This window comes from Staurois parvus, unplaced genomic scaffold (genome assembly GCF_062004578.1).
Source record: "Staurois parvus isolate SC_StPar_1 unplaced genomic scaffold, SC_StPar_1.0 ptg000154l, whole genome shotgun sequence".
NCBI lineage: Eukaryota > Metazoa > Chordata > Amphibia > Anura > Ranidae > Staurois > Staurois parvus.
In genome coordinates this window covers 6,817,451-6,833,376 of record NW_028317950.1, presented here as the reverse complement: position 1 = coordinate 6,833,376, position 15,926 = coordinate 6,817,451, and the positions used below count along the sequence as shown (strand labels likewise).

The window sequence follows — 15,926 nt, the reverse complement described above, 5'->3', positions numbered from 1 at the left end:
AGAATGGAACTCGGGCACAGTTCACTTAAACCAGTGTAGGTGTGAGAATAGCCAGACCTTTGTCTCTGTTAACTTTTTTTTATTTCTATTTATTTTAAGCCTCATGCCAAGCTTTGGGTTGCATCCTCTTCCCAGATGGATGGGATTCTGCCGCCGTCCGCCCATTGTGTGGCTACCGCTCAGACAGATATGAGCTGGGGACGTGCTCCGTGCACTGGGCATATATACTGGCCATACTGGGAATATTCGACTGTCTTGTTCTGTCTGTACTGGGGTTCACCCTCGGCAAACGCCATGACGCCCTGAATCCTAGTGAGTTCAAGTACCCCAAAAAAGGTGAGTGATCCTTTACGGTATGTTCGCAAGACAAATTTTCTTTCTTCTTCTTCTTGATTGTTGGCAATTGGAACATCATTGGTATTAACCACTTGCCCTCCAGAGGATTCACCCCTCCCCCCCTTCCTGACCAGGCCATTTTTTGCAATATGTTAGCTGACAGCGACCATGCAACGCTGTACATAAATTACATTTATGTCTTTTTTTCCCACAAATGGAGCTTTCTTTCGGTGGTATTTGATCACCTCTTTTTTTTTATTTTACTTTTTTTTGCTATAAACAAACTGACAATTTTGAAAAAAAAACCCTATTTTTTTTATTTTTTTTGCGATAAAACATGTCCAATAAAAAAATTTAAAAATCAAATTTTAACATAAACTTAAGCCAAAATGTATTCTGTGACATGTTTTTGCTAAAGAAAATCCCAATATGTGTAAATTAATTGGTTTACGTGAAAGTTATAGCATTTACAAATGGTGGTATATATACTGGAATTTGTATTTTTTTATACTAGTAATGGCGGTGATCAGCGACTTATAGCGGGACTGCAGTAGGCATTCTGACACTGGGGATGCCACTGACATCCCCAACGACACTTATACAGTGATCAGTGCTAATAAAAAGCACTGACACTGTACTAATGACACTGGGCAGGAAGGGGTAAACTGTGTGCTGTTTTACCTTGGAGACAAAGCAGAGAAATACACAGCAGCATGTCCTTGCTGGCAGGAGAGAGACCTGTGTTGTTTACAAACAGGTCTCTCCCCTGTCAGGTTTGCATGGCAATCTCCAGGTGTTGGTGGGGAATCTCTGGTGGGGACCCGGTAATTGACAAGCCTAGCCACTAATGGCGGTACCGGTAGGAAGGCATGCACGCGCGTGCTCCTGATAATGCAGATCACGCATACATACATGATTTTGCACTGCCCTGCTGCCCTATAGCAGAGGTTCTACTATAGGGCGGTGGGGAAGCGGTTAATAGTCTATAAAGATCAGCATTTTCCATATATCCAGCTTGTGCAAAAAGCTCTCTTTGAGCCAGCCAGATCCTCAGGTTAGGTTCACACCTATGCATTTTTCATTGCGTTTTCAGATTTGCAGAAACGTACCACAGTCCATTTAACCTGATTTCCTATGGGTCACGTTCACATCTATGTGTTTTCAAATGGTATGTTTTTTTTTGGTCAGGGACTTTTTTGCCCACAGCAGATTGCGGTTTTGTTATAGGCTTCAATGGAAGTGCATGAAAAAGGCATGTTCATGCGTTTTTGTTGCATTTTCTACATGACAACAGACACCTACCTTTAGCAACATTAAGAGATCCCAAAAACACGAAATGCAAAATATGTGAGAAAAACTGCAAACCGCACTGCAAAATGCGCCATAAAAACGCATGAACTGCAACATGCATAGGTGATAAGTGTGAACCTAGCCTTAGGGCCCATTCACACCAGATGCAGTGAGATGGATTTTTGACTGCACTCCAACTGCATAAATAGTCCACAAACCAGGTTATCCTATGGGAATAGTTCACACTATTGCAGTGCAGTAAAAAAAAGTACAGTATGCTGCATTTTTCTGCACAGAAATGCATGCAAGTGCAATGTAAGGCAGTGCAGTGCACATATAAGCCCAAATAAGAAAGAAAATTAATTGACGGCAAAGGAAATGCAAGCTTAGGAAAGATGCACCCCAAAGACATGGAAACACACGTAAAAAAAGGTGTCAAATGCACGTCACTGTGCATGCAAAAACGCGTAGTAAGTGCATTTGCAGTGCAGAAAAATGCAGCTTGCTGTACTGAACTATGCCCATAGGGTAACCTGGATTTTGGACTGTTTATACAGTTGGAGTGTAATCAAAGAAGCATCCCACTGCAACTGGTGTGAATGGGCCCTCATCGTGCAGTTTCTGGTGTGAATGGGCCCTCATCGTGCAGTTTCTGGTGTGAATGGGCCCTCATTGTGCAGTTTCTGGTGTGAATGGGCCTTCATCGTGCATTTTCTGGTATGAATGGGCCTTCATCGTGCAGTTTCTGTTGTGAATGGCCCTTCATCGTGCATTTTCTGGTATGAATGGGCCTTCTTCGTGCAGTTTCTGTTGTGAATGGCCCTTCATCGTGCAGTTTCTGATGTGAATTGGCATCATCGTGCATTTTCTGGTATGAATGGGCCCTCATCGTGCAGTTTCTGGTGTGAATTGGCATCATCGTGCAGTTTCTGGTGTGAATGGGCCCTCACCGTGCAGTTTCTGGTGTGAATGGGCATTCATTGTGCAGTTTCTGGTATGAATGGGCCCTCATCATGCAGTTTCTGGTGTGAATGGGCCCTCATCGTGCAGTTTCTGGTGTGAATGGGCATTCATCGTGCAGTTTCTGGTGTGAATGGGCCTTCATCGTGCAGTTTCCGGTGTGAATGGGCCTTCATCGTGCAATTTCTGGTGTGAATGGGCCTTCATCGTGCAATTTCTGGTGTGAATGGGCCCTCATTGTGCAGTTTCTGGTGTGAATGGGCCCTCATCGTGCAGTTTCTAGTGTGAATGTGCCTTCATCGTGCAGTTTCTGGTGTGAATGGGCCCTCATCGTGCAGTTTCTGGTGTGAATGGGCCCTTAGGCTAAGTTTACGCTTATGTGGGTGGCTGTGGCTGTGGGAATGGCACTTCTTCCTGCACCAGCAACTTTACAGACTTCCGAGCTGCCATTCAGTCTTAATGGCACCCCCTCACATCTAAAAACGATGTAGGTTTGTGGGAACCACCGGGAAATCGCACCATGTGATTTCCCTGCTGCTGCTTTGTAAAGATGGCGCATGAAACGCAGGCACAGCAGTCCATTCAAATGTGCGTGAGAACGCGTCTCAAAGAACCTTAATAGCATTACCTTGCTAGGACCATTTTACCCAGGCATTGATTGTTTGCTGCTGTTACTGCTTTGTCCAACCCAACTCAGAGAGTTCAGGTCCAGTCTGTGAATGTAGAAATCATAAAGCCCAACTCCAGCCAAAATATTTTAATTAGAGTGGAAGGTGTATTTCTGTCTGTCTCTTCTTTGGGGCAATTTCTCTGCACTTCCAGCCTACATAGCGGGAAAGGCCGTGGATAAGGGGGTACCCCCAGACCAGCGGGGGGGGGGGGCAATTATTGGAACTGATCTCCTGTATGGCGCTCTCTGCAGCAGTTGAAAGCTGTATTCTTCTCCACTGACTTTGACCTGCTGCAGAGACAGGCATACAGGGGATCGGTTCCAGTAATTTACCTACCCCTTCCTTTCCTGAATGAACACAATGAGTGATCGGTACCAATCACTCACTGTGTTCATAACTGCAACATAGTAAACTATTTTTGTGGGGATGGGGGGCCCTGTTAGGTTGGCTGTCTTCGTCATTTGGGGGGGCCCTTTCAGGTTGGCTGTAAAGGGCCCTGTGGCTTCTAACAGCAGGTATCAGACAGAAGAGGGAATAAAATAGCACTTCCTCACATCCTGTCTTTTTCTTTAGCAAAGTCTTTATTGAAGAAAAACAGCATAGCTCATACATACTGTAGATAGGTTCAGGCACATACAGACCCACTGAAATGTGTTACAGCCAAAAGAAAAACACACTTCCTGTCTTTTTAACATTTTTAGACAGATCTGGAAGTAAGTGAAAATCTCTCTAATGGGGACACAGACCACACTAAAAATAAGTTTTGTAACAAAGTGCAAAATGTTTAAGTTGGCCTTTTGCCTAAATATATTTGTACAAAAATGCATCCCACGTTTGCTGCTGTTACTGGCAACTATAAAATTCCCGGTGAGCTTTGGGTCCTGTAATTTAGCACAAGCAGCTGCTGACTTCATGAGTACATTGAGCCCTGGTTCACACTGATGTGGTGCAGAACTCGCAGCATTTTCTGTGCGAATTCCACACCGTATCAAAATTGCAGCCCGTTAATGCGAACCGCTGCAGGTGTGTATGTTAACCACTTCAGGTCCAGACACTTTTACCCCCTTCCAGTCCAGGCCAATTTTCAGCTTTCAGCGCCGTCACACTTTGAATGACAATTGCACGGTCATGCAACACTGTACCCATATGAATTGTTTAGCATTTTTTTGAGAGAGATAAAACTTTATTTTGGAGGTATTTATTCACCACTGGGATTTTCATTTTTTTGGTATATAAATGAAAAAGTCGCAAAATTTTGAGAAAAAGTCTTTTATCTTATAAAATTCTTCATAAATCTTGCCCAAAATGTATTCATGTATCTTTTTAGTAAAAAAAAAAAATAACCAAAATTAGTTTATAAAAATTATAATTTTAAATTTTTTTTTTTAACATACTGTCACCCTAGCAGTATAGTGCCACCATAGTGACACTGTACTACTTGTGAGAGGTAATGAAGATTTATTTTTCTTTTTTTACACTGATTGCTTTTACACCCATAAAGGCTGTAAAAGCAATCAGTTCTCCTTCTCTCTGGCTGCATTCCTGCAGCCACTGAGAAATACTGTGAGAGCTGTGGTTGGTCACAGCTTGTCACATGGTACAAGGCTGTTGTGAATAGCCTTGTACCATGTGACCTCTGTGATCATTCACAGATTTCACAAGTAGTAAGTAATGTCAGGAAGTGACATCCTGTTTACTACTATTTATGTGATCACTGATTGGCCAATCAGGGATCACATGAATCCGGACCTCACACAGAGGTCCTGTACAACAATCTGTGGACACAGCGAGCACCGGCTGTGGTGCCGCACGCTCCCAGGGAGCGCGCACAGGCAGTGGAAGAGGGGGGACGTTTATAAACGCCCCCCTGCTTCGGCAGTGCTCCTGTCCGGCCGTTTATCTACATGGGTCAGACAGGAAGTGGTTAAGTTAACAACACCCCAAAAGCGGTCCACAAAATGCTGTGCAATGTGCAGAATCAGATGACATAGGTGTGAATACCCATGCGATCCGATTCTAGTGCGGACCAAAAAAAGGGTCCTGCACCTTTCTGGTGCGGTGCAATTAGAGCCATACAAAATGTACGGCTCCGATCGCACCGCACACAAATCGCATGTGATATGTACAGGAATGCAGTGAGGTTCCTGTGCAAATCACATGCGATCAGGGGCGGACTGACCATTTGGAAACTCGGGCACTGCCCGAGGGCCCAGGGTCAGTAGGGGGCCCCATGAGATGCCCCTGGTACCTTTTTCATAGGCTTTTTTGAGTTTGGCCAAGGACGCAGGGGCCCCATGATCCCCTATTGCCCGGGGGCCCCATGAGTTGTCAGTCCGCCCCTGCATGCAATATACCGCAACTCATATACATGTGAACCCAGGCTGAAGGTTGTCTGATCTCCTTACTAGCAAGACAATACCATGATTCATTGTTATGTCCTTGTAATGAATCTACGTCCAGCTGGGACTGCGAGTCTCCTCTGCTGACCTTGTTGGGCTGTAGCAGTAACATGATGGCAGGCGGTCGTTAAAGAGCTGACTTAGTGTTCTGGTCAGGTCCAGAGACCACAGAAGTAAAAGCAAAGTATGGTGTTAATATTCCACACAGTGGCGTCCCAAGGCAGGTACGGGGGGTGCGTGCCGCACCGGGTGACACCTACTGAACGGGGTGACACCGGACCCGCTGCACGAAAAGGTAAGTTGTAAAGAAAGCCGATGATCCCCGCAGGATGGATTGGATCTGCGGATTGGGGAGCATAATGGATCGGAGTCCAATCCATTATGCTCAATCCGCAGATCTGATCCATTCTGCGGGGATCGTTAGAGGGGGTGTCACCAAGTGTTATCGCACAGGGTGACACCAACCCTAAGGATGCCCCTGATTCCACACAGGTAAATAGCTGAGACACATAGGAACTGTTTTTTTTTATGGCATAGAATTTGTAAAATAATGCACATACTCTTCTAACCCACCACCTCTGCTGTGCTATATGCCTTCATAAATGATAAAGGGTGACAACACTGTTTAGAGCAGGGGCGGACTGACCATTTGGAAACTCGGGCACTGCCCGAGGGCCCGGGGTCAGTAGGGGTCCCCATGAGATGCCCCTGGTACCTTTTTCATAGGCTTTTTTGAGTTTGGGCAAGGACACAGGGGCCCCATTATCCCCTATTGCCCGGGGGCCCCATGAGTTGTCAGTCCGCCCCTGGTTTGCAATTGAGTCTGCAATTTTGGGGTTCCATGTCTATGCCACACCCCCCTGGCAGCAGATTGGACTATTAATAGCAGAGCCACACTGGTGAAGCCTACCCTGCACTACTGTAAATCTGCTTCATACCTCCCTCTTTCCATGGCTTTAGGACTCATGTACATGGGGTGCTTGAAAAACTTTTCTGAACGCTGGAAACTGACTGCTAGAAAACAAAGGTTAAAAATGTCAGTTTAGCTGCGTTTACCTACCGCATTTATGCTCGTTTTTGCACGTTTGCGTTTATAAGAGTTTTTAAAAGATGCCCAGAATGCACTGGAAAAAAAGTAATGAACTATTTCAAACATTTTGTGAGAAATAGAGAGCAGAAGCAGAGAGAACACTACTTTCTGATGGGTGTTGCAACTGTAGCAAAAGTGGCTCATGAAACATGCTTGGCACTGTGGGAGGAGCTACATAGTGCTGTAATGCCTCCAGATGCATTCTGAAGCTCACACAACACTCCTTGTGCTTTTTTGCTGTGTTTTGATGTGTTCAAGTACAGTTATGTGCAGAAATAATGCAGCACGTTCTACCATTTTTTCCTGCATGCGAAACCTGGACCTGACTGCACCGGTGTACTGCGTCCATTTGAATATATTGAAAACACTGTGTGTGCTTTTTTGATGAAGAAAAAAGGCTCTGGTCAGCATCTGGATATGGACCAGCCCAAAAACGTGTCTAAAGGCAAACGTGCATAAACGTGTTTACAAGCTTTTGGCGTTTGAAACGCCGGTAAACTCTACTCCTGAACGCGATATTTGTGCTTTCAAAAAATGCCTGTAACCTCGACTGCCTGTAAATGACTATGTACATGACACATAGGAAAGCATAAAGGAGAGTTCAGGGGCTGCTGAATAAGCCGCACAACTGCTCCTAAACTTCAGTTTAGCAGCTGCAGTGTACATGAGCCCTTAGAATGGCAGTACACCCACTACAAGCCACTTTCAGCTGTCTTAGCAATCCTTCTTTCAGGTGCCAGTCTGTAGGTAGGCCCCTTCTCACTGGGCCCCCCTCGCAGGCTCCTGCATCTCAGCCTTTCTCATATCTTCCGCCTGAACTCTCCATCCTCTGAGCAGGCTCACCCACTCTTAAGGGCTGTCCTGATACCATGCCAAATCTCCTGCCTGGGGATTGGCCAGAATCCCTGAAGAGTGCAGACTAGCTCCTCCTTACCCCCGCCCACTGAGTTCTAGAGACTTCTCCAAGTCTCTAGATCAGGGGGAGATGTCAGTGAGCTGACCTGCAGAGCCTCTCAGCCCTGACCCAAATATGACCCCTTTAACTATCACCCAGGCTGCTACTCAGCCCTCTATCTATAAATGAATTAGCTAGCTCCCCCTAGCTAACTAGGAAGGTGCTACATCTCTATTCTAGTTTGTAATTATACAGTATATATACACAGTACATGATGCAGCCATATTTGCTACATAAGCAGGCTCTGGCTACTGCTGCACAATAATTGATCCTGACTGGTTCTCCTATCTTACTCTAAGTCAAATGTGACCATGGCTACCTAGACTTTTTGTTACCAGAGCAAGAAGGTGGCACCTACTGTATATACACAGGGTGCCCATGCAGCATTGAGTACAGTAGGTATAAAACTGAAAAGGGAAAGGTTTGCACACTTACCAAGCCCCTTTTGTTGTCAAACTTGCCAACAAAATGTGGACAGAAGTCACGTTACATTTTAACCTATGGTTTATTTATTTCAGGTACTTATATAGCGCCGTCAATTTACGCAGTGCTTTACATATATATTGTACATTCACATCAGTCCCTAACCCTCAAGGAGAGTACAATCTAAGGTCCCTAACTCACATTCATACATAGACAGGAGCCAATTAACCTACCAGCATGTTTTTGGGTGTGGGAGGAAACCAGATAAAACCCACGCAGGCACAGGGAGAACATGCAAACTCCAGGCAGGTGGTGCCATGGTTGGGATTTGAACCCACGACCCTAGTACTGTCAGACAGAAGTGCTAACCATTTAGCCACTGTGCTGCCCATTATGGTTACATTACTGTTCTTTTCAGAATCTGTCAAATCAGGTTTAATCTTGTTTATTTCTAATTAATGTTTTACAGATTTCACACCGGAAACCCTGTGACCGTCAGTGACATCAAGATGCTTTGTTTTCCACTGTGATGGTGTTTTTTTGTTAAACAGCAAAATTATTGATTTATGTATTGTATTCTTTTTTTGTGTAATAAAAATAAATGGAAACCGTGAATTGTATTTCAAAGATAAGTGAGGTTTTTCACCCCAAACATTTAGTATGACACTATTGTCTCCCCACTGCATGCAGGAAAAAGTTTTGGGGCTCTCTGCTACTGTGCTGTGTGTACAGATGTGTGCTAGTATGTCCTTATGGGTTCCATGTTGGCCAGTGTTGGTGATGTGGGCCACTGATCCATCAGGGACTCTTTTCTCACACTGTTAACCAAATTACAGGAAAAACAAATGCACGGTCTGACATATTGAGAGACCATGAAAAGTTATTTTCATCCTAAATCACCAAAGGGACTGTTCAGGAGGTTCTAGGGCTTAGAATTGCTGTGTGTTTAGGTGGTTCTAGGGCTTAGAATTGCTGTGTGTTTAGGTGGTTCTAGGGCTTAGAATTGTGCGTTTAGGTGGTTCTAGGGCTTAGAACTGCTGTGTGTTTAGGTGGTTCTAGGGATTAGAATTGCTCTGTGTTTAGGTGGTTCTAGTGCTTAGAATTTCTGTGTGTTTAGGTGGTTCTAGGGCTTAGAATTGTGCGTTTAGGTGGTTCTAGGGCTTAGAATTGCAGTGTGTTTAGGTGGTTCTAGGGCTTAGAATTGCTGTGTGTTTAGGTGGTTCTAGGGCTTAGAATAGCTGTGTGTTTAGGTGGTTCTAGGGCTTAGAATTGTGCGTTTAGGTGGTTCTAGGGCATAGAATTGCTGTGTGTTTAGGTGGTTCTAGTTCTTAGAATTGCTGTGTGTTTAGGTGATTCTAGGGCTTAGAATTGCTGTGTGTTTAGGTGGTTTTAGAGCTTAGAATTGCTGTGTGTTTAGGTGGTTTTAGAGCTTAGAATTGCTGGGTGTTTAGGTGGTTTTAGAGCTTAGAATTGCTGGGTGTTTAGGTGGTTTTAGAGCTTAGAATTGCTGTGTGTTTAGGTGGTTTTAGAGCTTAGAATTGCTGGGTGTTTAGGTGGTTCTATGGCTTAGAATTGCTGTGTGTTTAAGTGGTTCTAGGGCTTAGAATTGCTCTGTGTTCAGGAGGTTCTAGGGCTTAGAATTGCTGTGTGTTTAGGTGGTTCTAGGGATTAGAATTGCTGTGTTTAGGTGGTTCTAGAGCTTAGAATTGCTGTGTGTTTAAGAGGTTGGAGCCTATAATTGCTGTGTGTTTAGGAGGTTGGAGCCTAGAATTGCTGTGTGTTCAGGACGTTGGAGCCTAGAATTGCTGTGTGTTTAGGAGGTTGGAGCCTAGAATTGCTGTGTGTTCTGGAGGTTGGAGCCTAGAATTGCTGTGTGTTTAGGAGGTTGGAGCCTAGAATTGGTGTGTGTTTAGGAGGTTGGAGCCTAGAATTGGTGTGTGTTTAGGAGGTTGGAGCCTAGAATTGGTGTGTGTTTAGGAGGTTGGAGCCTAGAATTGCTGCGTGTTTAGGAGGTTAGGGCTTAGAATTGCTGTGTGTTCAGGAGGTTGGAGTCTAGAATTGCTGCGTGTTCAGGAGGTTGGAGCCTAGAATTGCTGCATGTTTATGAGGTTAGGGCTTAGAATTGCAGCATGTTTCAGGGTTCTAGAGCTTAGAATTGCTGTGTGCTTCAGCGGTTCTAGCATATAGAATTGCTGGTAAAAATCTGCATGGTCTTGGGCTTCATTCTTTGTCATTGACATCTTCGGCTGGTTTTCTGCTGTGTGCAGCGTCTTTGGCTATCATGATTGACCAACCAGGGATGACGTAGCTACTGTACATTGTGAACAGGAATTCATTCATCCTCGCACCAGAATGTCAACATTATGCACTGAGTGGTGTATGCGCAGGTCATTCTATAATCTTTAGGAAATTGCAAGCAGGTAGCTATTTTTTTTCTGCTGGAGAAACATACAGGGACATTTACTAAAACTGGAGCAGACAGAATCTGGAGCAGCTGTGCACAGTAACCAATCAACTTCTAACTTCAGCTTGTTTAGGTAAACTTTAAAAAGGAAAGAAGCCGATTGGTTGCCATACTTCCCTGTTCCAGAATGCTCCATATTCTGGCTGTTCTATTCTTAGTAAATAAGGCTTACAGAATCTTTTGCACTAAAAGTCTTCTTTCATCCAATGTTTCAATTCAAGGCTATGGTTCCACTTTAAAGCAGAAGTAAAGTCTACTGTGGCAGGTGGCTCAAGTACAGTTCTTAGATGGAGGTGAGGTAGGCTTCCCTGAATAAGTGAGTTTTCAAAGATGCAAAGATCATCTAAAGGTGGACAGGGTAGGGGCTCACTGGACATACTGAGGTAGGGAGTTCCAGAGGATGGGAGAAGTCCTGGAGGCAAGCATGAGAGGAGGTGACAAGGGAGCTAGAGAGCAAGATGTCTTGGGAGGAGAGCAGAGGACAATATCTGCAGATGAGGTTGGTGATGTAGGTAGGGGCAGTGTTGTGGATGGCTTTGTATATTGTGGTTAGTATTTTGAATTTTATATGTTTGGCAAGTGGAAGCCAGTGAAGGGATTGGCAGAGAGAGGCAGCAGTCGCTGATTGGTTGGTAAGGTGTATAACTGTAGCAGCAGCATTCATAATAGACTGAAGGGGGGATAGCCTGTGTAGGCCAGTGAGGAGGGAGTTACAGTAATCAAGGCGGAATACAGGATCATCTTTAAGGAGGGACAAAAGGGGAAGCTGCCCTGGGCCCAGTCATTGTTGTGGGGCCCAAAGTAGCTGTCCTATAATTGCCAACTGTACTGGTTTACATTCCCTTTTCAATGGAGGTCTTTGTCCCAGGCTGTGTCCGATATCTCAGTGTGAAGAGCTGCCACTTATGCTGCCCAGCTCTGTTCTATCGCCATGTACAGATGACTCAAGTGTGCAGACGGTGTCAGCATTCACATGTAACTAACGGCGGTGGTCAATGTAAATTCCACCTTACATTGGTGGCCAGTGTAGAAATGTATCGGTTGTTGGTGTAAAATCCCCCATTACATTGGATGTCAGTATAAATTTTTCATTACATTGGCTGTCAGTGCAAATTCCTCATTACATTGGGCATCAGTTTTGAGTTCGGTGTAGAAATCTCACCTCCAATCCCTATCCAGTACTGCCACTGACCTCATCCACCCCAAGCACTGCCACTGATCCCATCCCCCCCATCAGCACTGTCACTCATCCCATCCCCCCCAGCAGTGCCACTTATCCCATCCTCCCTACCACTGCCACTGATCCCATCAACCCTCCCCACAGCACTGCCACTGATCACATTCTCCCCCCCCAGCATTGCCCATGATCCCAGGAGTCCTAGGAGTTTTCTGTCTATTGGTGGGTCCCCTAACCTTCTCAGTCCACAGCTTGCAGGCAGTGAGGAGATGAGGTGCTGCAACCTTGAGCAACCAATTAGTGAGATGTAATTAAGTGCTGTAACCTCTAGTAACCAATCAGTGAGTGGTAAGGCTGTGCAGTAACCTCTAGCAACCAATCAGTGACCAGTAATGATATGCAGTAACCTCTAGCAACCAATCAATGAGCAGTAAGGATGTGCAGTAACCTCTAGCAACCAATCAGCCAGCAGAAATCATGTGGTGTAGCCTCTACCAACAAATCAGTGAGCCATAATATGTGCTGTAACCTCTATCAACCAGTCATCAGTAATGATATGCTGTAACCCCTGGAAATCATTTGCAATTGCTGCCTAATCTTCTGGAGTAAACTGGTTTTGTGTTTAGCTGCTATGTATTGTATGTCTCAGAGCAGGTAGAGAGCAAAATTTCATGGGGGGGGGGGGGGGGGGCAAGAAAATGTTTGCCCAGGGTCCCATCAGATATTAAAGAAGGCCCTGGTGGGATATAACCATGGCGTGGATAAGTAGTTTTGTGGTGTCACTAGTCAGAAAGGGACAAATTATGGAAATGTTGCAGAGGTTGAGGCAGCAGGATTTAGCCAGTGATTGGATGTGGGGCACAAAGGAGAGGTCAGAGTCTAGGAATACACCTAGCACCTGGTTGTGTTGTTGATCTTAATGGTACAGCAGGGGTGGACTTTCAATTTGGAAACTCGGGCACTGCCCGAGGGCCCGGGGTCAGTAGGGGGCCCCATGAGATGCCTCTGGTACCTTTTTCATAAGCTTTTTTTTAGTTTGGGCAAGGACACAGGGGCCCCATGATCCCTTATTGCCGGGGGCCCCATGAGTTGTCAGTCCACCCCTGTGGTACAGTCATGACTGGGGGATCAAGGACGAGGAAATATTACAAGCTCAGTTTTAGAAAGATTGAGTTTGAGGAAGTGGTGTGACATCCATACTGATACAGTGCCTTGAAAAAGTATTCATACCCCTTGAGATTTTCCACATTTTGTCATGTTTCAACGAAAAACGTAAATGTATTTTATTGGGATTTTATGTGATAGACCAACACAAAGTGGCACATAATTGTGAAGTGGAAGGAAAATAATTAATGGTTTTAATCATTTTTACAAATAAATATCTGAAAAGTGTGGCGTGCATTTGTATTCAGCCCCCTTTACTCTGATACCCCTAACTAAAATCTAGTGAAACCAATTGCCTTGAGAAGTCACCTAATTAGTAAATATTGTCCCCCTGTGTGTAATTTAATCGCAGTATAAATACAGCTGTTCTGTGAAGCCCTCAGAGGTTTGTTAGAGAACATTAGTGAACAAACAGCATAATGAAGGCCAAAGAACACACCATACAGGTCAGTGATAACGTTGTGCATAAGTTTAAAGCAGGGTTAGGCTATAAAAAAATATCCCAAGCTTTGAACATCTCAGGGAGCACTGCTCAATCCATCATCCGAAAATGGAAAGAGTATGGCACAACTGCAAACCTACCAAGACATGGCCGTCCATCTAAACTGACAGGCTGGACAAGGAGAGCATTAATCAGAGAAGCAGCCAAGAGGCCCATGGTAACTCTGGAGGAGCTGCAGAGATCCACAGCTCAGGTGGGAGAATCTGTCCACAGGACAACTATTAGTCGTACACTCCACAAATCTGGCCTTTATGGAAGAGTGGCAAGAAGAAAGCCATTGTTGAAAGAAAGCCATAAGAAGTCCCATTTGCAGCTTGCGAGAAGCCATGTGGGGGACACAGCAAACATGTGGAAGAAGGTGCTCTGGTCAGATGGCCTAAAAGCAAAACGCTATGTGTGACGGAAAACTAACACTGCACATCTCCCTGAACACACCATCCACACCATGAAACATGATGGTGGCAGCATCATGTTGTGGGGATGCTTTTCTTCAGCAGGGACAGAGAAGCTGGTCAGAGTTGATGGGAAGATGGATGGAGCCAAATACAGGGCAATCTTAGAAGAAAACCTGTTGGAGTCTGCAAAAGACTTGAGACTGGGGAGGAGGTTCACCTTCCAGCAGGACAACGACCCTAAACATACAGTCAGAGCTACAATGGAATGGTTTAGATCAAAGCATATTCATGTGTTAGAATGGACCAGTCAAAGTCCAGACCTAAATCCAACTGAGAATCTGTGGCAAGACATGAAAATTGCTGTTCACAGACGCTCTGCATCCAATCTGACAGAGCTTGAGCTATTTTGCAAAGAAGAATGGGCAAAAATGTCCCTCTCTAGATGTGCAAAGCTGGTAGAGACATCCCCAAAAAGACTTGCAGCTGTAATTGCAGCGAAAGGTGATTCTACAAAGTATTGACTCAAGGGGGTGAATACAAATGCATGCCACACTTTTCACATATTTTTTTGTACAAAAGTTTGAAAAACATTTATCATTTTATCCTGTGTGGAAGTGACATCATCAGTGGCTCGGCCATGCAAGCAGACATAGCCTGTGAACCCAGAAGGAAGACCAGGTGAAGATGAAAGCCTTCTACAGTGGTGAGAGCGTGCCACTGGAGGGCTTCGTTCTAAGATAAGTCTTTCATAATGTGCTAGTATGCAATGCATACTAGCTCATTATGATATTTCCTTGCAGCAGGAAACTTTTTTTTTCTTTCAACAAATTTATTACCACTTTAAGTTATTCAAACAGATGGGGTCCAGCAAGGGTTTTTTAAGTATGGGGGTAACTAGTGCATGCTTGAGTGGGGAGGGAAAGGTGCCGATGGAAAGGAGAGGTTGAAAAGGTGGATTAGAGAGTTTAGGATAGAGCAGGAAGAAGGCAGCAATAATTGTGAGGGGACAGGAGAAGAGGTGAAGGAGGAGAGTATCGAGTGTGGTGTTGTGCCTGGTATGCTGGTTGAAGGAGAAAGCTTGACACTTGAGATCTCATCACGAATTGTGTCAATCTTGTTCTTGACATGTTCCCAACTTCATGAGCTAGAGTGTACACTGCAGAGCCCATGCACTGTACAACATACCCAGAAATGTAAATAATGGAAGGAATGTTCTGGCCCCCCTGCAGCGCTGCTGGGTTCCTCCCTCCCTTTGCCTGCGAGCTGCTGCGAGGGATCTATCAGGATGGATATGCGATTTACTGGCCCCTTCCTTATCTGAATGGACAGTCAGTAATCAGTACCGATCACTGACTCTGTCCATTCATAACTGAGGCATAGGAAACTGTGTTTACTATACTTCAGTTTGTATAGAAAGAAACCTCAGTGCAATATGGTGCTAATATGATTATACAGTGATGTGCTGCCCGCATATAATGTGTTCCCACATACAGTAAAATAAATAAAGTGCATATGCAGTGCACAAATAATGTTCTAATATATTCGTGTTATAGGTAGATGTATACCATAAATATATATCATTATGCGTAGTGAACAGATATACTCAAATAAATACCAAATATGCATACAAAAACATGCAATTGCTTGTGTCATAAGTGACAAACACATGTGCCCAAACGTGTTTTGAAATTATCCAAAAATAATCATATGTCCATCAATGAAAATTAAACATATTAAGTGCCAAATTCATCACAAATCACTCCCAGTATCATACATCCACGTGATGAACTTGATGTATGCTGTGTTTGAAATTCACCATATTAAACAAACAGTTTTTGTAGTGAATTTTATAATTTATTTTTTTTTATATTATTTATTTTTTACATACTGTCACCCTAGCAGTACAGTGTCACCATGGTGACACTGTACTACTTGTGGGGGGTTATGAAGATTTTTTTTTTTTTTACACTGATTGCTTTTATACCTATAAAGGCTGTAAAAGTAATCATTTCTCCTTCTCTCTGGCTGCATTCTTGCAGCCACTGAGAAATACCATGTTAGCTGTGATTGGTCACAGCTTGTCACACGGTACTAGGCTGT

The 15,926-nt window shown here is 44.4% G+C and overlaps 1 protein-coding gene across 2 annotated transcripts in view; it reads left to right on the top strand.

Moving 5' to 3' along the window:
* LOC149463453 (LHFPL tetraspan subfamily member 3 protein-like) overlaps window positions 1-8,744 on the top strand; it is a 29,862-nt gene extending 21,118 nt beyond the window's left edge. For both annotated transcript variants that reach the window (XM_089674981.1, XM_089674980.1), the window contains exons 3-4: window positions 100-336; window positions 8,594-8,744. In XM_089674981.1, the coding sequence (XP_089531107.1) occupies window positions 100-336; window positions 8,594-8,616 (260 nt within the window). In that variant the 3' untranslated portion in view covers window positions 8,617-8,744. The remainder of the gene's footprint in view (window positions 1-99; window positions 337-8,593) is intronic.
* Window positions 8,745-15,926: the final 7,182 nt, after the last annotated feature.